This window comes from Thermobia domestica, chromosome 13 (assembly GCF_964235325.1).
Source record: "Thermobia domestica chromosome 13, izTheDome1.hap1.1, whole genome shotgun sequence".
Lineage (NCBI taxonomy): Eukaryota > Metazoa > Arthropoda > Insecta > Zygentoma > Lepismatidae > Thermobia > Thermobia domestica.
The window spans coordinates 212059381-212084346 of NC_137466.1; the positions used below are offsets into that span (position 1 = coordinate 212059381).

Genomic DNA, 24966 nt, shown 5'->3' on the forward strand with positions numbered 1-24966 from the left:
CAGATTATTTATTTATTTTTTTTCTATAATCTCGTGTCAAAAGTTTAGGTGCGACCTATATTCGAGCAAATACAGTATATATCCTTTATAAATGAATAAGTTGAATGCATCAGGCACTTATTTGGTTACCTGTCAATGTCAACAAACAGATATAGGGATGACGAAAAGGGACATAGAAATCAGAATTAAAATAACATATAAGGCATTCCAAGGACCAAAATCTCGCTGTCTCGGCACTATCAAAACATTTAACTTCTTCTAAGCATATCATCAACAATGTACAATTACTAAACAGAACAAAATCACTAATAGTAAGGGCGACTTATAAATCTTACTTCATCAGAACTAAAGTGCCAGAATTAAATATAGACTAAGGTTCACTGGACAAGAGGTGGAATAACATGTTAAGCTTTTCAATTCTGCTGTAACAACTAATCAACACTAGGCAGGTAAGTGCGAAACTTTTAATCATATTTAATTCCCACAGAGATTAAAGAAACGAATTCGCAAAAATTTCTAAAAAAAATCATCAACAGACTAAAAGTAAACACTAATATTTTTCATTAGAAGGTTGGAGTATCACACTCGCAAATTTTTCATAGTCACAAAATTTTCATAACTGCAATTTTTCAATTATAGTGTTTAGCAACCGTGTTTTGACACTGAAAAGTGACTTGACTAATCATAAACAAGTATGACAAACGCAAAAATTTTCAATTTAGTGGAGCAACCCATTCGTAAGAAAGAAAGAAAAAAAAAAAAATCTTAACCTCAAGGAACATAGTAATCAACAAAGGACTAAAGATGGATGTACATACAAAATTAACACTAACACAATCATTGAATGCAAAAGCGCTTTATATATAATTAGAAGTTTTGTAATTTTTCCTTTTTTCATTTCCACAATCACTAAAAAACAAACAGGGGCCTGATATTAATAGCATTATGGCAGTTGTATTACTCGCTGTTCGCTACTAAATAAGACTTACATATTTGATTTTCATAGTGTTTTGATGGAATATGTAGAAGAACCAGAATATAATCCATTAATAATCTAGTGTGATATTGTTAAAGTCCCAATTAGCGCACAAGAATTCAGGTGGAAGAACAATGCAAAATGTAGGTAACAACTAGGATCATCTTCAAGGTAAATGGCTTAAAAAAAAAGAAATCTCACAGGTGCATATACAGAGTGTTTCAAAATAACTCCGACAACGTTTGGGAGGTGATTCCTGACACCAAGATACGACAAAAAGTACAGACCAACCTGGGTGCACAAATGTTTTCTTTCGGAGATATAGGCTGCCGAAAACATGAAAAAAATTAACTTTAAGGGTCCATAGCTCCAAAACTATGGGATCTACCGTACTCGGATCAAGACTTCACTTAGGAACTAGTATGTGCGCTATCCAAATATCCATGTTTCAGAATCCTGCGGTACTTCCGCAACAATTTTTATAGTGGTAGTTTGGCTACGGGCATATAATTTGAAGTACTCACAAACTATCTCTATAAAAATTGTTGCGTGAATACCTTAGGATTCTAAAACATGTATTTTTGGGTAGCGCATATATTAGTTCCTAAGTGAAGTCTTGACCCGACTACGGTAGGTTCCATAGTTTTGGAGCTATAAACCTTTAAAGTTCATTTTTTCATGTTTTCGGCAGCCTATAACTCCGAAAGGAAGCATTTGTGTACCCAGGTTGGTCTATACTTTTTGTCTTATCTTGGTGTCAGGTATCAATCACCTCCCAGACGTCGTCGGTGTTGTTTTGAAACACCCAGTATATATAATCCTTAAGCAAGGCAAGGTATTAGGATTATCAGATCTTATGCTTTCCCTGTAAGTTCTACGTTTTTCTGGTATGTTTTACGTTATATATTTTTAGTTTCTCGGTAAAATGATTTCTTCCATTTTTTTAAATAAATAAAAGAAAGCATAGTTTTGGATACATTGAAGATGTTTTTATAAGTTAGTACGAAAAAGAAAAATATATATTTTTAAATTAGATGAAATGATTTTTCACACACTGTTAACAACTCAAGCCAACGATGTAGTTTAGTTTTTACAGACAAAATGCAGTAGGTTGCGTTTTTATACCCGTCTAACTGGAGCCTCCATCTTACGTTTAAAAATAATTTGGTTTCAGCAGCTTAGCATTTGTCTGCCAATCCTGAACCCAAGTTAACTTCGGTTGAATCAATAAACTATATACACAACTGCAATCCTTCTAACTCAAGCTCCCTATTCCCGCCACAAACTGGGGCCGTGGTGGCTGTGGTAGAGCGTTCACCTATGGTGCATGAGCTCCTTGGTTCGATCCCAGCGCGCCAAGTGAGCTTTGTAGTGGACAAACGCCGTGTGCGTGGGTTTACTCGGAGTTCTCCCGTTTTCTCCCACTTTCTTCATTTCACTAATCCCTCATCATCACCGTCTCCTTTAGCTTAGCTGGCTTAACTGTGGGACGTAAAATTTAAGAGATTTCATTTCATTTCATTTTTTCCTGCCACAAACTAAAACTCTAGATCGAGAAAGATCTATGAAGGCCGTTTCAACTGCCTTTCTACATTTTTCTTTTAGTATCTTTCTTTTTAAGTTAAAAAAATATCTAGCGCCAACCTCGAGAAGATCGTGCAGCAGGAGCACAAGAAGCTATTACAGATTCATTCCTTAACAAAACAACACAATCCCTTTGTGGTCGATTGCCTAATGCATGTGCATTCTATGCGCAAGAACATGGCTTCTTCAGGTTTTTCTTCAAATCACGACAATCCTCGTACAATCACTTCCACAAGTTTATAGAACAGCAATTTAAACAGTCGAAAAAGGGACTATACCTCCTGACAACTACTACACTTCTATTGCGGAGACCTTGATAGATACTCCAGAAAACTACCTAAATCTACCTTCCCATCAACCCGCTTGGCTCCTTAACTTCACATAATCTCAAAAAAAGGCTGTACAAAGCCAACATATTCTTTCATCAGGGGGATAATGTTAACAATAAAGCAAAGTTTGATCTTTTCCTATGAATGCTTATCATTTAGTGAATTCTACACTTACTTGGTATTGAGCGATGTAATTCCTTTGCCTGGAGTGCCAGGGCTGATATTTGTTCTTGCTACTTTCTAAGCCTTTCCATTTCTTTTTTTGGTTCGTGTCGTCGTCAGAGGGCACTGTGAGCTCCGGATAAATATTTCTTAAATACCACTCGAAGGACTTGCACTGTAATCGCTCACGCAGTCTTATTCTCTCAGACACATCTCCGTAGCTCATCTTCTTCAGGCCGGGACGCAGGCGGAAGAAATATTCCTGCAAAACAGCACGATATTCTGAAAAAAGATAAAACTAGATTTTCTTTTACATATATAAATACAGCGATTGTAACTTTTTGATATGCGAGTTTCTGAATTGAAAATAGAATTTAAAAGATACAGAATGAAATGAAAAAATAACATACCTTGTAATCGTCCATCCACACATGGGCTACTCTCAAGGAATTTCTTGTCATTGTGTCCTCTCCATCTGGTGCTCCATACGGCCGTCTTCTCCGGAAAACATGGCCAACTCGAGAACACGGGATTATTTCCAATTTGCCACCACACATCCAAATCTAGGAAAAAATATATTTATATGTACTTTTGTGCTACGCAGTGCCTTTGCAAATAGTACCTATTGTCGCTAATTTAGAGATAAATAGGCGTTATATATTCTGCTACACAGAATAGGCCGCATAAAAGCTAACTTCTTGCGTACAGCGCAGGAAGCTTTTCAGTTGTTTGTTAGCTCAAAGACGGAAATCTAAAATAGCGAATCACCATCGCAGTGAACTTGAAGTATTTTCATTTTTCTCCTGTATTATTAAACACACCACTCTTTGTTTATTCCTTAACAGGAAGAGTAGTTAAACTATTTTATGAATAGGTGGAAAATTAATAACTCAACGTTACAATAGTGAAACACAACTCCAACTTATAGTTTTTTAAGAGATCAAGTTTAACACGGGTTTTTGAAGCGAGGAGGAATTTATTTCTCTTGTAAAGACTCCACAGAAATGATGTAACTTTTTCACATTTAGAAACGAAATTAAAGCTGGAAGAGAGCAACGAAACGATCTGAAAAAGCTTTTGTTTTCCAGGATAGAAGATAAGGTATATTTACCTCTAAATTATTTTCGCAGCGTATATCAAATTTTGAAATTTTTCTTTCGGTAATTTCGACTATCTACACTATGTCTTCTACAGAGGATCAGACAGAATTAAGAATTAAGAAAACTCTTTTTAGAAAAAAAAAAGTATTATTTCTTTTATATATATATAAAATTTCGACCCTCTCTACGTAACTAACTCTTCGGCCGCTATTACTTTTCGTAATTGTTCATGCACGTATTGGACACTCTTGAAACACTACAATATAGATTTTACCGGAAGTTCATAAAGTTTGAAGAGCCTTACAGACTTTTACAAATTAAATAACTTTTCGAAATGTTGTCACGCTTGCAGTTTATCCTATAGCGTCCATTAGCAAAACCACTTTTTACTTTCAATAATACAACTTCAATATGCATTCACAAGCAATAATTTCACGATGAGACTACAGAAATATTTACAGAGTAAATTTCATTGCACTAAACGCTTTTTTAATTACAAACATAAACTTAAGAGATGATCGTTACGTCTTCAGTTTTTGTATGTTTCTAGAAGTACTGTTTTATGAAATTCAGAGCAAAAAATCAATTCCCGAGAATCGAACTCCGGTCACCGGCTTTCTGCGCTGGTGTGCTAATCACTACGTTGCCAGTCCACTTCCTGATCACCCTGTGATTTTTACTATTGAGGTTGGTAGTAGCCATGGAATGTATCTCCATTCTGCTATATGACGGAAAATAAATATAAAGCTATTAGACACGCTCCTATGTGCAATTATTGTACTGCATTTCAAAGACTATTTTACATTTAGGGCTATGAATGTTTATACCTGTAGTTATTCTTAGTTTTTTAGGTACTTTCATTAACACAACAGAAGAGCTCCGAAAGAACTTGCAACATTGTATTGGAGATATTGAACGGACGGATGGTGAACACGATTGGTCAAAACCATTAATTTAAAAAGCTCTTTTATTTAAACTATGATTTTTCCTTTAGATAGATTTGCTTCATTTATTTAGATTACATATGAATAGACATAAGTTTGTTTGGTTTTAACGTACTTATGTAACAACAACGACGTTATGAAGCACGTACCTACAGCTTAAATAAGGTTACTAGATCTTACATTTTCCCGTTAAGCTTTACGTTATAGGTTTTCATATTCGCCGTAAAATGATTTTTTAACGATAAATAAAACAAACCATAGTCCTGTACATTTTAAAAATGTTTTTATTCGACTTTGTTTGTGCGTTTATTATTATTATTATTATTATTATTATTAGAGGAGCTGATTTTTCACGTACTGTTAACAACGCAAGCAAACGATGTAACTTAGTATTCTGAGAGATACAACAGTTGCGTTTTTACCTCATATGTAGCCGGTACCCCAATCTCATGATTAGCAACAATTTGGTTTTAGCATAGTCTTGATCAATCGTGATATACTGATGTTTAGGAACACAAACTACTGTAAACTAATAAAATCAGATCTCCAAATGTTTACGAATTTCGATACGTCCTATAAGTATTTTTTGAACATATACAAAAGAAAAAGAAAATGAAATCTTTGAGTTTTACGTCCCAGGGTTATGCCGGGTTGGCTAAAGGAGGCGGTGATGAGAAGAAATGAAGGAAATGGTGGAATGAAGAAAGTAGGAGGAAACGGGAGAATCCTGAGGAAACTCATGCACACGGTGTTTGTCCACCACAAAGTTCACTTGGTGCCAACTGGGATCGGACCAAGGACCCCATGCACCAGAGATGAACCCCACTGAACCAAGGACCCCATGCACCACTGAGCTACCGCGGTCCACGTATAAAAAAGAATGAGAGACGCAATACTCATTAAAATACTGTACAGTTAGAAGGAAGCAAAGATTTGCGTCGTATACTTAGTTGGTTTGATTTGAGTATAGCGTCTCTTTCAGCACCTAGTTTATACGAGACGAGGACCTAAGGCTTAATGTGGAATCCAAGCCACATGTTCTCCGATTTAGAATTGTAATGTACAGGGTGGCCCACAATAGTTCAAATGATGTTTCAAAGACTGCTGTAAAGAAACTAGCAATATAACTTGAATATAAAATTCAACATAAACACATTAGTCTTATATCTTTCCTTACAAGAATTTTAATCTCTGTTCTCCATGGTATGGTCCACCAATGCACCATCCAAATCAATACATGCCTGGAGACGGAAAAGCAATGTTGTCACAAGCAGATTGACGTACCCGTACTGGTATCCTATGGAATTCTTCTATGATAGCTTCCCGTAGTGTGGCCAAATTGCGTATGAGATAATTAGAGACCGGATGTTAGGCAAAATGCCTATTCTTTAATATTAAAGATATGATCAATAATAAAGTTTTAAAGTTTATATGGGGGTTATAGTTTCAATTTAAGCCAATTTTATTTTGCCTATTTCCCCCGTTCCTGCCTTAATAATTGCTTTAGTGCCTAATGTTGCCTATTCTACGAATTTTCTTCAAAATAAGACTTTATTGTGAACAATATATAATTTAGTATTTCAAGAAAGGATTCTGCCTCTCCGGAGAAAAAGTGTTGTTTGTAATACTAATAAGATAGTGTAAAACTTTTGACTGGTGTGTGTACTGATAAAGTGTATAAAATTTGGACTGTTAAGGTGCAGTGATAAAGTGCTGTATAGAATGTATTTACCAAATACACATGGAATACATTTCAAGCGTCGTTTTTCTACGTGAACAAACAGGTATGTTTCTATATTCTTTGAACATTATGATGACTCGAATTAATTTTCAAATTGTATTGAGTATTTATCTTCATTATTTCGAGTTATTTTAGTGCCTCTTTTACTGTCTATTTTTCACATTTTAAGTGCCTATTTGCCTGCCTATTTTCCAGGTTTATAATGCCTAAACATCCGGTCTCTAGTGATAATGATAGAACACTTTGTTCTTTCAAACAGACCATAAGAGAAAGTCATAGGTTTCAAATCGGGAGATCGAGCTGGCCATTCCACAGACCTACGTCGACCGATCCAGCGGTTTGGGAATGTTTCGTTCAGCCCCACCGTTCTGTCATCATGTCGGGCATACACTAACGGTTTAAGTCCAGTGACCGTTATTCCTGCTTTCACGCTACACAGTGTTGTCATATCGAAATTTTTTGTACAGAATTACAAATATTACAGTTAGTCAAACACCATATACTTCTTTGTGTTTCATGTGTTGGAATTCTTTTCAATGAAATTCCAATCAACCTAGTTTCCGATCAAAATTATCCTGTGTTAATATGTGAAATCATGTATGCTTGTTGTAAATCTTCCGTATCACATATCTTACGTATTTTCTTTTTCCCCTAAAAGTCGCACGTTCTCCCTTTTCCCTCTCTGAAAAATTTGACAACTCTAAGCTTAAAGTGAGATCCAAACCATTACTCGGTTTACGCCCGAGAGAAATTGTTCTCCATCTACACTCGAATGCGTGACCTCTTGATTACAAAGACGACGACTCTACCGACTTATCTAGAGACAACATCTAATAGAAATACGCTGTACTGATCTTGACACTTCAGAAGAACAAAACGATACCCAGCTACAGAAGTGATATCACTGTACAGAGTTATACACATTATTAAAATAAATGGAAAATTTCAAAAGGCTACAGAGTACAAAAGATCTAATTTAATCCAAGTTAGTTCACTGAGTCAGCAAAGAAATACAGCGACTTAATTTAACTTGCATTTCAGTCATTCATACAGATACATATTCAGAAATCCTGATTTTAACAAATCACTTACATTCATGTTTCTTGGATTTGTAATATGTGAGAAAAGATTTAGATAGCTTGAGATATGACGAGAGGTCACCACGGAATTTATGACTTGTACTTTTTCTTTAAAAGTTATATTTTTGGTTTAAAACAATAGTTTAAAAAAAAGAGCCAATCCTGACGGTCAATACAAACATACATTCGTACGCAATAATATGGATGTAACAACAATTACTAACCTAATTTGCTAATGTGCTAAAGAAAAACTGTACTCACTCAGACACCCAGACTACAAATCTCACCCCCAACAATTCGGCAAAGAGTTCTGGCCATACGCAATAAATAAATAAATAATAAAAAGAAAAAAAAAAAAACTTTCAGAAAATTAACACTGCTAGAAAATTCTCCGTATGCTTATAGAGATCCTATATGCTGTGAACGGACCTGTATCCTGTAAATCAGGAGCTTAGAAATCAATGAAACATTAACTGGAAGTCTTACCTGTTTCATCTGTGTTTCATTTCCATTTCACTGAAAATCAAACTTGGATTAAGTAAAACTTTTTTCTTTCTTTCCTTAACTGTGCCTTGAAAACCTCGGTATTTTAGGACTGATAAATTTTAAACTTGTCTCCTTATACCATTAGGACTTACCAGTAAACGATTAATTGAACTGCATTCTTTAAATAAAGAGAAACCATGGATTGTAAAGATGTTCAAATTAACAAATCACTACGCACACTTTTATATTAGATTCCTCAAGAAATCGAATATGTGTTTAACCCTCTGTTTCAAATCTTTGCTCCTTGAATATTCTGAAAATATATTGATGTGTTAAACACATTTTTATCTGAAAACCATACGCTTTGATTCAAAGCCGAACCCTGTCTTCTGGGTGCTTTTGGTGAGTACAGCTTTACTTCATTATTTAATATGCACCCTCTCAAATCATTTAGTAATTTGCTATAGACCTAACCCTGTAAGTCAGGAAAATTAACAGCTAAGCAACAATGTAATCTTAACTTTCTACGTACCCTAAATGATATTTCCAAGTTTTCTCCTCCCCAAATGTTCATTCCTGAGTCATATTCTCCTAATTCTTCGAAATAAGATTTGTCAATTGCAAATAAACCTCCTGCCATCGTAGGAGATCTGAAAAAAAATTAAGCATTCTGTAAATGCTTCAAAACACTTCCAAGAGAATTTACATGCAACAAATTTGTTTATTTACTAACAAAGTACCTAAGTACATAAACAAGAAATTTCAGTAAAAGTTATGGTTTTATATTGTCTTTTCGGAGCTTTTTAATTATACCATTGGAAGGGTAATGGACATGTATCACGAAGAAAAACACAGCTGAAAGGCATAGAATATCCGAGAATTACACAAAGATATTAGCTTGAATTTTTGGATAGTGTTTATTGTTTATTGACACTGAATTAAAATTACGAATAAGTCAAAAATTTTAGAATTTTGCTTAGTAATACTACTTATTTTGACTCCTGTCGTCAAGAAGTTGTATTAACCTAACAACCGATTTAAGATTTTTGCGAAAATCGAAATAAATACTTCAGCTGCTAAAGAGATTTACCTACTGCTTAGTGCTTATTCCAATTTAATAAATAAATAAATAAAAGCTAAGCAAGTGCAGAATTCACACTGCAATTCAGGTACTGAATTCTCTGAATTTCCATGACTAACCAACTATATTTTTCCTGACCCAAGAACATTACCATTTATAGTTAGGTTTAGAAGAAAGAAAGAAAAAAAATCGGCCTCCACCATCCCCATCGAGTTTTAAAAGTCTTTTTTTTTTTTTTTTTTTTTTAATTTTTAAATCCAGTATAAGCTTACTTTCTTACTCTAAATGCTTATTATGAGTCAAACTTTCTATATTTGGATATGTGGTTTGGATTCCACGATAATCAGTAGGTCCACGTCTCATATAGCCTGACTGCTGAATGGGATGTTAAACCGAAAATCATCTCAACTCAACTCAAGAATTGGTGGAATGAGAAAGTGGGAGGAAGCGGGAGTATTTCGAGAAAACCCACGAGCACGATGTTGTCCACCACAAACTTAATTGGCCGGGGATCGAATCAGGGACCCCATCTACCAGAGTTAAGCGCTCTACCACTGAGCTACCGTGACCCCCTTCTATCTTGATCGCTGAGGCATTCCTCATACCTTTTGTTGGCAGCTAAGAAAAAAATAACACCGACTCTGAAATATAGCAGGTTTCTTTATTTTCGATATATTTTTGAACATTTCCCTCACGTTCAAAGTTAGTGTGAACCCTACAATGAGGAAACTGAGCAATTATTCCAGAAAAAAAAAAAACAACACAACTGATCCAAAATGGACAAGCAGCAATGTCAACACAAAGTTGATATTTCAATGAAAAACAAATTGCAAATAACTTCAGACAATTTATGAACAACCTACAATTTGAATAAGCTCAAAGGTGTTCACTTTTGTTCCTCCAAATCCTTAAGTGATCGTTTATAAAATTATATTAAATATCGAATCTTTGCTGACAGCTGTCAGCATTATGAAGATTTAGGTACGGGACGATGTTTGATAGGGACAGGAATATGGAACTCAAAGGCCCTATGAAGTGTTGTTTTTAGCCTCGTACTAAGAATTTCACTAACGCATCGTGCTTACTTCCATATTTCGTGACATATTGGTGGTGTTACCTATGATTATTATCGAAAAAGGCCAATCACGTCAGAAGGTTGTCCAAACACATTAGGAGTAATCAAGGTAAGAGAGAATTATTCGACCTTCCTTGTTTCTCCTGTGTTTGAACAACCCTGTGTAAAAGTTAGAATTTCTATTATATAGAAATTCTAACTGAGCATCTTAATTTCATTCAAAAAATAAATTCTAATTAAACCCCATCTTTATTTCATTAAACCCCAACAAATGTTCTACCCTTTTCATCTCCTTAAAAATGAATGTACTTTGTCAGACATATAAGGTCAATAATATAGCCAGTAAACGGGTTTCATCTCAAAAAGATCTAGGTGTTGTCTTTGATGAAAAACTCTCCTTTGCGGATCACATTATATCGACCTCATCCTGAGCCATGAAACTACTTGGTCTACTTTTTAGATTTCCTGAAATGCAAAGTCACCCTGCCCTTAAGATATTTTACATGACTTTTATTTCCCGACCATTGAATATTGTTCACCTGTATGGAATATGGCTGTAGCTACTCATCTACCTCGCATTGACTCCGTTTTAAACTTCTTTCTTGCCATAGTTAGATTTAGAATTCCTGAGTTGCGTGATCACACTCGAGACAGATTGTACCCCTGAAAAACGACGTTGCGAAGCTGATTTACATATAAGATCATCAATGGTAAAGTTGATTCTGATTTCTTATTATCGCAGATTAACCTATGTGTTCCTCCGCGACGAACTCGCTCTCTATATCTCCTCCTAGGATATCAATTGTTAAGTGTTCTTTGTTTTACAGACTAGCACATGATTATATATAACACAGTTTCAACAGATTTCAACATTTATACTTCTGAATGAAACTTTAGAAATCAACTGAAGAGAACATTGTAAATTTACAGGTGAGTTTTCTTATTATATATATATATATATATATATATATATATATATATATATATATATATATATATATATATGTGTGTGTGTGTGTGTGTGTGTTTTCAATGTTGATGTTCAGTTTCTGTGCTGTACGTAACTTAGTGAATAAAAAGTGTCATCCACAATATGCCAATAAATTTTGACTTCAAAATGATCCAGAAAAACATTCGTCAAAAAAAGGGAATATCCCACAGCTAATCTATCCGTTGATTTCCCCTAATTAAATTTCCATCAACTTTTTGTCAAATGAGTTTCTATTTTAAGTAGATTTATCACATGGCCCTCCTTCCAGTACCAGTCAAAAATCCAGTACCAATTAGGATGGGATTTGATTATGCATCTTAAAATTACATCATCGCCAATAATAATGAATGAGTATACAACAAACCATTACAAGAAGGAAAGAAAGGAAGTCCTGATTACTTTACACCAGGGCTCCTCAACGTGGGAGTCGCGAAGGTAAGCAGCAGAGATAAATATACTTAGAATCTAATATCGGATAATATTTTTAAATATATTTTTATTTTTATACATACTGTTAAGAATAACAAAAAAATAGGTCTACTAAACATTTTCAACAGGTGCAGAGTTGTTTAAAAATCAATTTTAATGAAAGAGACACGATATGAAACTAATGAGAACTGCATATTAAAATACCAGAAAAATATAAATGCAACAAAACCTGCATATTGAAATATAATTAAAATTGAAAGCTAATAAGATACCTGAGCATGATGTGATTTCACTAGTGTGACAATGTCCGTTCAATCTTCGTGACGCACACTATCAAGTCAGTTTCAACTGATAAGCGATTTCTTGTCTTTGTTTTAATGTTTACCGTGGAAGAAAAAACATTTTCGCGCTGGTACGATGCAGCAAATGGAATTATTACTTTTAAAGCAGCACACACCAGAGCAGGATATTCTTCTCTCCTCTTCAGCCAAAATTTGTCCGTCTTCGTTACTGACAACCAGTTGTGGGTTTAGATCAGCTACCTTGATGGCCTCTTCAATGAAGGGGTTTAGTATCCTTCTTGAACCAGCACTTTTTATCGTAGGAATATATTGCTGTTAATATATACAAGAAGTGGATTCTACTATTACAGAATAGAGGGATATCATGAGAGCTCCGCAATAGGTATATTACAAATCCCACATAAGCATATTACAAACCAGAAATTATAAGGGGGTCGCTAGCAAAAGGATGTGATAAAATGGGGGTCGTGATAAGGAATTACGTTGAGAACCACTGCCTTACACTATATACACATATTATAAATGTTAAGACATTTTAAGACTGTATATAGGCCTAACTACTCACTTGATAGGTTTAACGAAGTCTTCGTCCTTCGACAGCGATCCATAAGGAACGTTCTCCCATTTGAAATGTAATCCCCAGTTGAAACCACCTCTTACTAACGGCGAAGCTGTATACTGAAAGGTATCTGCGTTGATTATGTCAATCACAGGGACCACAACATTGGTTTTATTCTCCTGGATACGAGTCAACAGAGGCTGCAGCCAATCACGGTTTACTTCACAGTGACTATCCAGAAATACCAGCACCTAGATAACAATTTCTTTATTACTTCAAATACTCAATATAAATAATTCAATATTATTACTACAGCGTGGTCCGGAAGTGGGCGTACCCCTAATTGGTGTTTTCTGACGGTTTTAGGTTTTACCCACATTTGTTTGGAAACATTGCTTGGCATTGTCTGGCAACATTGCTATCCATGTTCATTCGTTTTCTGCTTAGTAACAGTTACTTGTAGTGAAGTTGGAGTAATCAACAATGTGTAATCAAAGTCCACATACCATTGAACAAAGATTAGTTGTTGCGCTTTGGCTTCAAGAAAGGCGTTACACAGATAACACCATGGAAAGTGTGAAAGCGAAATATACAGACCGCTTTGGTATTAATTCACGAAGAAAACCAACAATGTTGTGGTATTACCCTTGTGACTCCGGACTATCTCCGCAAAACATCTGCGAGAACTTGGCGCAGAATTCAGTTGTGTTACGACATGGATGGTGATTATACCAATGTTTATGACTCTTACGACTTCAAGGTAACTGTGTACAGACATTCTACTATAACTAACACGATACTGTTGAAACAAAATGAGGTGCACGCCCACTTCCGGACCACCCTGTAGAAAAGAACTGTGTCACAAGAAAGAAAAAAAAAACTATTCTCTTAACTAATTGAAATGAAGAAACACTAGTGTATTCCTTCTCTATTTTTCGATTAGAATATAAAATTATTACAGTGAAACCTCTACTTACTGACACCTCTATAAAGCGGACACTTCCCTTAACGGACATATTTTGTAATCCCCAAACACTGTAATAGGAAAAACCATATTGGCAAACCTCTTTAAAGCGGACACTCTCTAGTACGGACACGGACAGTGTTTTCTGTCTTTTATAGGTATTATTTACCTCCATTAGAAATAAGTTGAAAAGTGTAGTAAAAATACATTTTCAGTAATTCATACATGTGTCACCAAGGAAGCATTGTGACATTTTGCCTCCTCAGCTGTCTGCTTAGCAACACAGATGAAGCGCCTCTGTTTAACAACACTCTGTGCGTCTCTGTTTAACAACACTCTTATGTCCTTTGCTTGCATCCCACTCCCACCCAAGCTGTTTTAGACACAAAAGTGATTGACAGTTGCCCGCCGTTAGGGATGACACGTTATGCTACTGTCCCGTTGGAGTCTCTAACCAACCAGAAGACAAGTTTAGTATTTTTTTGCCCTCAGGTATATATATATATATAGTGTCTCAAAAAGGACACTTCAGGACTGCAATTACCCCACAAATTAAAGGGATATACTGAAAACGAAGGAAGTACTGATAAGTGTAAAGTGCAGAGAACTATAACATGTTATTTCCATGTTGTGTCTCGAACACAGAGTATTGGATGACAGAGGATAATGCATGTAATATTCGTAAATACGTGATTGATGCAAAAATATTTTTTTCTAATTGTATATTACCTTGCTCACTAATTTACGTAACAAAATACTGAAACCTCTTGAAGGCGGACACCTCTCTATAGCGGACAATTTTTGACTCCCCACGGCTGTCCGCTTTAGAGAGGTTTCACTGTATTTAGTTGCTGTATTCTGAAGGAAAAATTTCAAGGCCAAAGTAACAGCTCATTCCATAGCAGGAGCGGCTCTTGAGGGAAGTCACACCGGTAAAAATTAAGGTTTGGAAGTTTAATTTTTACTGACTTGATTTCCATCACGAGCCGCCACTGATTCATAGGAAACAAAGGGCAAATCGTAGACGTATTGGAATATCCAGTATCAATGAATTATTTGTAGTTTGGAGACTTCTACAATTGCTATAGTAATGTTCAACAACTGCAACATTTCAGTAGAAAGATCAATTATAAATGTATTAAAAGTAAAACGGTTTTGTACAATATGATCTACATGATTAACAAAACACAGAATTATTACTTACAATTAGGTATCAATGATAATTCCAGTCAAGTGAAATACTTGTATCCATAAAAAAAAAGGTTGTTTTTTTTTTTTTTTCTAAAGATACAAAGATAATGGTATTTTACTTACAAACAGTGGTGCTACTCAGCCGGTTCGCCGCAATCGCTTGTTAAAATATTTCGAGTTCGCAGAAGCATTTGTTATACCAAATCATAAACTTGCACACACACGCGCGCTGCTGGACGGGAGAGCTTATTGGATACAAATTTTTCATAGCCCTATTTAAAGAATCTTGCTTTGCTCTGTCTTTGTTTTTGCAAATGCTTTCAGCTACGGGGTTAAGCATATTATCTCTCAGAACAAGGTATAAGCGTTTATTCCTTAATCTCAAATGCTCAGATATCAAGAATGAGAACTGGGGCTATAGAAGGAAGTGGTGAGCGTTATTTATATTTGAAACGCATACATGCAATTATCAACAATTCTCAATCCATTACTGGATGAAGGTCTTTCCAATACTTTTTGACAACCATCTCTCTTAGGCAATTCGTTTCCAAGATATTCGCAGTGTTACATAATTTCGTCATATCACCTTGTATTACAGGGTGTCTACTAAAATTCGTGACTTTTTCATGACCTTTTCCTTCCCAAACCATAAAATTTAGTAACATTGTCAAGAGCGAATTGGACCGAACTTTCATGCATGCGATAGAAGCGTGGTCTGTTTGCGATTTGGTAGCATCTAAAACCGACCAGAAACATTTTTGGTGGTGAATTTTGACGTTTTATAGAACAAAATTTTCCTACCTACACTTACATTTCCACAGATTAAAAAAAAAAAAGCTAAATTTCTTGACTTTCATGACCGTTTTCTGATTTCATGACTTTCGTGACCGATAGACACCCTGTATTAGGATGCTGTGTAGGTCTCTACTTGTCACTTGTGGTACCCAGTAAAAACTGTTTTTGTCTACCTCCTATGATTTGTTTTCTAAGAGAATTTCATATATATATATATATATATATATATATATATATACAGGGGCGGACTGGCAACCATAGGGCCCACCCTGCTAAACTGAAATGAGGGCCCACTGCATAAAAATGTAAAAAATGTATTTGGCATTCTTCATATGTATTACAATAAAAGTCAATCTTCGAACCCATAAATAGTATCCCATATATTCATACAAAAGCAAAACATTAATTACAAAAAATCTGAAGTAGGAACATCTGAAGTTACACCAACGCTTACTGAGCCCAGTGCCGGCAGCTAGTGCTCTCAAACGGGTCAGGTAAGGCCTCATCGGGTCAGGGCTCGAGTCGAACCTCCTTGGGTCACAGGTCGGGTCAGGGCTGCTCTAGCCACGGGTCAGCTCGGGTCAACTTTTTTATGCATCGTTTCGGCTAAAACCTATTCGGGTCATGAGTCGGGTCGGGTCGACGTTCAACTCGACCCAACCCTCTTGACCCGAGAAGGATTTAGCCGAAACGGCGCATAAGAAAGATGACGCGAGCCGACCCGTTGCTAGAGCAGCCCTGACCTTAGCGTAGGTGACCTGACCCGACCCGTGTCTCAAGCAGGCTTAACTCGACCCCTGACCCATGAAAGCCTGATCTGAACCGTTTGAAAGCACTACGCGGCAGCAAACAGTTCAATTAATTTCGTGTTCGCCTGTTAAAGTTGTGTAATTTCAAGTAAAAATAGCCATAAAAGATAAGCTACAATTGACTGAAATCATCCAAAGACGTGGTGTATACATAATAATTTATAAACACCTTAGACAGAAAAACAAAAATATACCTGGCAACTGTCCTGCAGTACTCGAAAGAGTTACATCATGCTCATTTGTTTCTTGGGACTTCACAGATTTAAATAGCCTACGTTGTTTTGGGTCAGATGCAGCATTTTGTAAATCACATCTTCGTTTGTGTTCTCGCTTTTTAGCACCACTTTTATATTTTTTCTTTACAGCAATCTTACAATCACTCCTACCATCCATACTGACACAACCACATCTGTCTTCCACGACAAGCGACACGTAACTGGTGTTCCAATAATTGAATTACTGCTATCGGATTTGCTCTTCAATCTAATATACAAATAAAACACGAGCCGAGGGCAGCAACTTCATAGTAATTGTTTGAGGTTTGTATAAAATAATCGTTGATAGTGGCGACTAATTTCTTTTCGCTTTACCGCACTGAAAAAAAAAAAAAAAAAAAACGAAGCCTGATCCGATTTCCTTCTTCGAAGCTTGGTCTGAGGACAATGCAGTTCAAAAACGTTCCGGCACCACCTCCACTTTCCACAATAACAATATCTACGAAACTGTTGTTTCTTTAAAACATCGCCACTCGCCGGCTTGTAAAAGGACCGGAGTAGGCAATGGTATCCAAATCCAATAACAGCCTGAAATCTAGTGTGTTTCTTATATTTAAAAAAAGTAGTAGTTAACGTGTTCGTTTTTAACAGTTGCTGTATCACAAACCCCGCAATGTTTTAGGGCCTGGTTGCCTCATAGACGGAACCTTTTCAAGTCGATAAACGTGAAGAAGAATGAGGTCTGTTCATGAAAGTTTAACTTTACGTCTTTTTTATGCAAAACACAAGTTTGCGGGAGTTACCCTGCCATATTTTTGATGCTGGTAGGTTTAATTGAGCACATCTTTTTAAAATTGGTGGAGGGGGCCCACCTGTTTGGGGGGCCCACCCTGCATTTGCAGGGTAGCAGGGTGGGCCAGTCCGCCCCTGTATATATATATATATATAAAGAGAGAAAGAGAACCGGTTGTTAAAAAATTAGAATAGCACCATTGCTTACAAACATGTATCCTACGTGGTCCATTAGCGAATACTTCAATTATTTATATTTCTTAAGTAGTAAAATTAAAACCTTCATTAATCACTTTCTGAAAAAAGTATAAACAACATTGTATATGACAACATAGGCCCATATATCACAATTAGAGGTATTTAAAATTCGAGGAGGAGGTACGAGTTTTTATCTTACTCATAAAGTTTGTTTTAAACATTGAGCAAAAAAATAATAATCCCATTTTTGAATCGTATAGAAAGAAGTCTTATGAATAGAGTGAATTTTATCATTGTATTAGATTATTCGAATCGCATCTATACGAGTTCGTAGGCATGATTGAACTACGAATGTTCCATTAGCAATTGTAAAATTACTTAGTGAAACAATACGATTCATATTAAGTCTATATTGGTTTCAACACTATAATTGAAATAAGAGCAAAGAACAGACTTCTAACATTTTTACTTTTAACTCAATTTTCTTAAACTCAATTTAGGATTTAGGAAATTAGATTTTTGGGCTTTCGGCATCTATGGCCAGTTAGCCCGTCACGTGTAAGGGATAACGTTCCTCGGCGAGCATGCTATCCGGGAAAAGGGAAGAAAGGAAGCGGCCATGGACCTATAAGTTAGGCACCACCCCAGCATTTGCGTGGTGTGAATGAGGAAATTCCAGGATAAACCTGACTCAAGATGGCTGGTCTGAAAAAGCTTTTACACTTTTTCGACCAAGTGTCCTCACCGGGAATCGAACCCGGGACCGCCAGCACCAAAGACGAATATTTGAAGAAATTTATTGATCTATCACAAATATATATATATATATATATATATACATCTAGTACGTAAATGTATAACTTATCTCGTAAGAGAAGTATATAGTATGTAGTGTAGTGTATAGTCTCGTATATAGTATGTACTAACTTGTCTCGTAAGAGAAGTTACTTAATAAACTCACGAATTTACATTGTAAACAAACTGCTGAAGACAAGTACATTCGAAATTTCTTGTCATTTCAATATTTCGAACACATTCACCGAAGGAAATTTAAAAAGACGAAAACACTTTGCACAAATAACCGGATAAATCGTCCACAAATAATTGAGAATTTGCTCTATACACTTATAGCTTCTATTAGTATATAAATTAGCTAGTAGTTTAACTTCGACAATGTTCTTCAGAATAGTTATGTGGTAACTTATCAACAGGATTTACATTTTGTTCTATATGAGACAATATTTATTCTTCTAAAAATCAAAAGAAACTTGCCTGTCCGCGTGCTTGCCTTGCACCAAACATTCTGGCCCTTATTAACCCTTCCCGCCTTTCAGTCTTCAACAGTATTACTTTCTGAGGAAGTCTCTCAAGAATATAGGTTCTTAAATCTTCATGTAATCCCTCTGAAAGACATCAGAAATAGAAAATATTATTAGCTAAGAATGTATGAACTAAGGAAGACGAAAATAAGCAAATAGAGATTATATCTGAATTAGATTAAAAGAATGGATAATGTATAGACACTTTACATAAATTAAGAAAAAGGATTTCGACTTGCACCACAATTTAAGTAATGAAAAGGCACCAAAGCAAAATAGCGTGTCTATTAAAATTCCAGAATGAAATTTCGTGACTTTTTCGTAACCTTTTCTTTACTAAAACATAAAATTTCGTAACATTCAAGAACTGATAACAGTACAAAAAATTCTTTAGCACTTATCTTTATCTTATCTCTACTTTCAAACGCTATTACCTGAAGCGATAAAAACTTGGTGTCTTCTCACAATTGAATAAATTGGTAAGAAGCGAAGGTTGTTTCGGCGATCCGATGCGATTTGCATCACCACTGCTCAATGATGTCAGCTGAAGAACAATTTCAAGAGCGAATTTGGGTGCGAATTAGGCCGAATTTTCATGCATGCGATAGAAGCGTGCTTTGCTTGCGATTTGGTAGCGTCTAAAGCCGACCATACACATTTTTGGCGGTGAATTTTGACGTTTTATAGAACAAAATTTTCCAGTCTCCACTTATATTTGTACTAATGATTTAAAAAAAAAAAAAAAAAAAAAAAAACCGTAACCCAAATTTCTTGACTTTCATGGCAGTTTTCTGATTTCGTAGCTTTTTCGTGACTATCGTGACCGGCAGTCATCCTATATAAAAATAAGTGAATTTCCTTTCCATATTGCCCTAAATTGTAATTCAGTCTGAGCAAAGTTGCGAAAAAATTTGGGTTTCAGATTAGTTGCAAATCACTCATCAACAATGAAAAGTATTTTATTTTTATTTTATTTTATTTTATTTATTTTCCTTTTAGTTTAACGTCCCACGATTATGATTTCAGCCTAAAGATGGATGATTAATAGAAAAGAATAATTGCGAAAATAAATTTTAAATTTTCTGTGCTCTCCCAACGGGAATCGAACCCAGGACCACGTGCACCAAAGACACACGCGTTAGCCACTAGACCAGTAGGGAGAACTATGCATTTTTCAGATTACAAAAAAATTATTTTGTTAACAACACTATGCATGCTGAGATGTTATTAGGTTATCTGTCAATATGACAGTTCTTACATTTGGATGACTAACAGAGAGACAGAAACTTGAATAAAAGAGTAAATATACAGATGCAAAGGATCAAGGTTCTACGATTTCTGGCTTATCAAAACGTGAATTTACTATTAGAAAAATAGTCATCGCAAGCAGAAAGAAATGTACGGTATTCGAGCACTATTACATTACGACCACACATCCAGTGTTAAATTAGAATAAAGGCAACCTTGACAAGAATTGACAAAGTTATCAACAGCTTCATTGAAAAACGCCAAGTGTCATTAATTTAAAATTAAATAAATAATGGAAATTCCTGGTTATGCCCACACGTTGCAAGTTGAAGCAGCTTATCTAAGATCTAAGTTTGGCACTGAAGTGAAGACAAATATTTGAAATTATATATAGCTGTGTAAATTGTTGCATATTACGTTGGTTGTCTGTTACCTTCAAGATTTTAGCTAGTACGTTTAGACAATCATCAAGTTATTTGATATTAGATTTTCTAGAAAAGGTCTAAATTGAAAATAAAACGAAAATGAAATGTTTAAGTTTTACGTCCCAGGTTATGCCGACTAGGCTCAAGGAAACGATGATGATGAGAAATGAATGAAATGGTGGAATGAAGAAAGTGGGAGAACCTCGAGAAAACTTACTATGCACACGGTGTTTGTCCGCCACAAAGTCCACTTGGCACGAGCTGGGATCGAATCAGGGACCCCACGCACCTGAGGTGAACGCTCTACCACTGAGCTATCGCGGCTCTTAGGTCTAAATTGAATAACATACAAAAATCTTTGGAAGTCAGCATTCTTGAATGAGTGTTTTCCAGATGATAGCAACACAACTAGTTACTGCAATAGTACCAGGAAAGTAATCAATCAGAATAAGGAATTTTAGAGCATATAAAAAGGTTAATAGTCGTTAATCTTAAGAAAAATGTACCAGACTTCATGTATGTTGAAGTATTACCCTTATTATTAAGTATAAAAAATAACTTAAATCACCTGAATCACTGCTGTCGTCTACCAATAGAATTTCTGTCAGCATAGAAGCCGGAGTGCGATCCAATACACTATGGACTGTCCGGAGCAATGTATTCTTATCTTCATTGTAGAAACAAACCACGACACTCGCTGACGGAAGATCTTCGGGATAAGTCTGGTCTTTACATCTGCAGTTGCAATGGAAATTGAAACGGAAAGAGAGAGCAAATTAAATATAAAGCTTTGTAAGTGCTATGAAATCTAACGCAACTTTTGTATCATTAAACGTATTAATTGTTTATGTAATAACATATTTTAAGACGACTTCTTTATAAAAGATCTGAAGATCTTCCAATTCTTTAGTTTAACAATATACTAACAATGTGAAAATCTCTCCATTATTGTTAACTTATCCACTTAACTTTAAATTTGTGTAAATATTAAATTAGTGGTATAGGTAATTAGTGAATATGTAATCTTTGTAATACAATGAAACTCAGAGATTGTTCAAAACAGTCTAGTCCGCTCTTTTTATTAAAATGAAACACTTCATATATAGAAATAGTTATAAGAATTTCTAAAAGGTTTATACTATTTACAAAATTATAAAACTGAAAATATACAATATGTACGTACACATTCGTATCAATTATACTCTAAACTATAAATGTGCTTCCTTTGGGGTTATGTAAAGGAAGGGTCTTTAACTATTGTTTGCAGACAAGTGACGAACTTAAGACTACCATTCGCCGTGAAATAAGCGCCACTTCGCAGGATATGTTAAGAAGTTATTCCCGCATCGACTTCAGCAGTGTTTCCACGCAAACAGGGGTCATGTGGAGAAATTATTGTCAAAGTATAGTAGTAAGGTCTGTTGGTCTGTGTTACACACTGTAATAATTGCAAGTTTATGTACTTAAATTTCATATCTGTATTAAACTACTACTTGAATTTACCAGATTTCTGTTATCATTTGAAGTTGGTAGATACAATACGAGCCAATCTGTAATTTTTGTAAACTGAGTATGAAACTTTTTATTGCGATAATAACAGTCGGCCGAACTGTTTTGAAGTATCGTCGTGGTATCTATGTTGAGATACTTAAAGTACAACAAACTATGTTTCGTTTTTGACGTCACTTCCGCAGAAGTTGTAGTGTTCAGTCTCCACACCGACTTCAAGAGTATAAGATGGCTATTCCAGTAGCAGACTGGGTAGTGTACAGATTAAGCCGGAGATCCAGGTCTGAATCAAGATCCAGTCGTATTTTTACACTCTTTGTGTATTATTGAATTTACACTTAAAGAGAAATTAGTGCGACCTAAAATCGGTTGTTTCCTCCATTCACCATATATAAACTCACTAAATTTAGTCCTAATTTTGTGTTATTATTTATCAAAAAAATTGCTGAAAATTTACATAAAGTATTACCTATAAAGAATGGGAAAGAATTTGATTTATTTTCATGTTCTACTACACAACCTTACAGTAATGACACAGAAGTAATCTCAGAAGACTGTTCAAAAACGATTACTACGTAGTGAAGAAAAGAGCTTCAGATTACAATAATAACAAACACGAGGTAATAACCGAAGATAAAGGGAAGAAGTGGATAAAACTATAGTGAATAGAATCAGGGGAAATTATGCTACGTTATTAAAAAATGCCTATAAATCAATTTTTATACTACAATAACAAAATAATGTAAACGCAAGTCAGTTACATTTTCACTTCCTTACAGATAATTACACAGAGGTTGATTCAGTTATATTGGGCCGAATTCAATGTGCAATTGTACCGCGCATGTGCAACCCATCGCCACGAGATTACCACAAGGCACACAACAGTATCTCGTTAGTCTCACAGTCAGGGTTGGCTGGTTTAAACCAAAAAACAAAAAATGTCCGTAAAAGTGAAGTGTTCGTAAAATCTTGATGAACGCACATTTGTGGGTTATCGCGTGTCACTTCCGCATATTATTCGTATTGTATTCAGACCTAAATTCTCTATTCATTACTCAAAGAGATTATACTAAAAAATCAACTTTTTTAAAATAAGTTTATGAATGTTACTTTTGTGATTTTTTAATAGTTTATTATTATTGATTTGCAATTGCAATCAAAGAAAAATTCTATATATTGTTTCGCTTTAATAATGTTTACTATTGATAAAATTCATCGAAATACCGTTTTTTTTTTTTGGGGGGGGGGGTCATACAAACCTTACGAGAGGCATTTACTGAAATCAGACGTATCTTTGGTATCTATTTATGTATAAATGGGTCACAGCCAAAGTGGACTCAAATAATTCTGATCTTTATTCACTTTTCTTACTTATATGCAAATTAAGTCGTTGTATTTCTTTAACTTGGACTAACAAAAATTGTAGTGAACTAACTTGGACTTTATTAGTTCTTCTGCACTCTCAAGTATTTTGAAACTGTCCATAATTAAGTAATTATGTATAATGGTTTCACTTGTGCAACTGTTTATCTTTTTGTCCTTCTCAAATGACTCTTGACAATTAGACAATTATATTATAAGTATGTAAAGATCAATACAACGTATCAGGAGTCCTTTGAGAGTGAGTCGGCAGACGTATCGCATTTGTGGCCAATTAGTCCCGGTTTCGAGTTCAAATGGAGTACAATTTGTTTTGGATTTAAGTCGAAAAGCGGTTTGGACTCCGCTTTAAGCTTATATGACCCCTTCCAGCATAACCCGGTTGTTACATAATAACACCAAGGTGAAACAAACTTATTTCTGTCCATATGTGATATAAATACATAGAGTAAATTAAACCAAAACAAAAAAAAAAAAAAAAAAATTGAACAAAAAAAAACAGGTTTAAACAAAAAAGTTTTTTTGATTTTTTTCAATGAAAACCATGGTTTTTGCCAACCCTATTTAGATTTTCATTTTCCAGGAAAACTGCGTGTATCACCTACAATAAAAATTATCTTTTCATTCCCTCCAATTCTATCACGTCAAAGCTTTTAGGTGTAACCATAAGTGACGATCTCTCATGGTCTGCTCACATCTCCACTTTAAACAAGAAGCTAACTAGGGTGTGGTTTGCCTTATATAAACACCAAGGTATGGTGTAGAGAGAAGCACTCCTTAGCTTTTCACACAAAGTTTAATTCACTAATTAGTTTCGGAATAATACACTGGGAAATTGCTGAAAATAGTTTAATAATTTTCCAATTGCAAAAGAAAGCGATTAGAATAATTTTCGGATAACTCACAAAGTCGTCATGTAAAAGATTTTCATAGGAAAAGCAGGCATCTTTTTCACCTTTAACGAAAATGTTCATAGACATGATACAAAACAAGACAGTCACATTTGTGATGCATCAAAAATGTGCTAACATAAGTAAAACTACTTCAACAATATATCTAATCTTACGGTTTTTAATTTAGTACGAAGTTAAATAAGGTTTGCTGTAAAGTGCTATTTATCAGGGCTTGAAAAATCCACTCGCCAGTGGCGAGTACTTTTTACATTTTGCGAGTATAAACACTGTGACTGCAAAATGGTCTGGCTAGATTTTTTTTTTTTTTAGGCTGGCTAGTACTTGCAAGCAAGATTTTTCAAACCCTGGCTGTTATACTACTAAGGAATA

The 24966-nt window shown here is 35.1% G+C and overlaps 1 protein-coding gene across 1 annotated transcript in view; it reads right to left on the reverse strand.

The window, feature by feature from the left end:
- Positions 1-24966, reverse strand: part of Pgant35A (polypeptide N-acetylgalactosaminyltransferase 35A) — a 47970-nt gene that overhangs the window by 21710 nt on the left and 1294 nt on the right. The window contains exons 2-7 of the mRNA XM_081737319.1: positions 21363-21529; positions 19075-19205; positions 12845-13089; positions 8934-9051; positions 3462-3614; positions 3065-3313 (exon numbers count right to left, since the gene is read on the reverse strand). Of these exons, the coding sequence (XP_081593445.1) occupies positions 3065-3313; positions 3462-3614; positions 8934-9051; positions 12845-13089; positions 19075-19205; positions 21363-21529 (1063 nt within the window). The remainder of the gene's footprint in view (positions 1-3064; positions 3314-3461; positions 3615-8933; positions 9052-12844; positions 13090-19074; positions 19206-21362; positions 21530-24966) is intronic.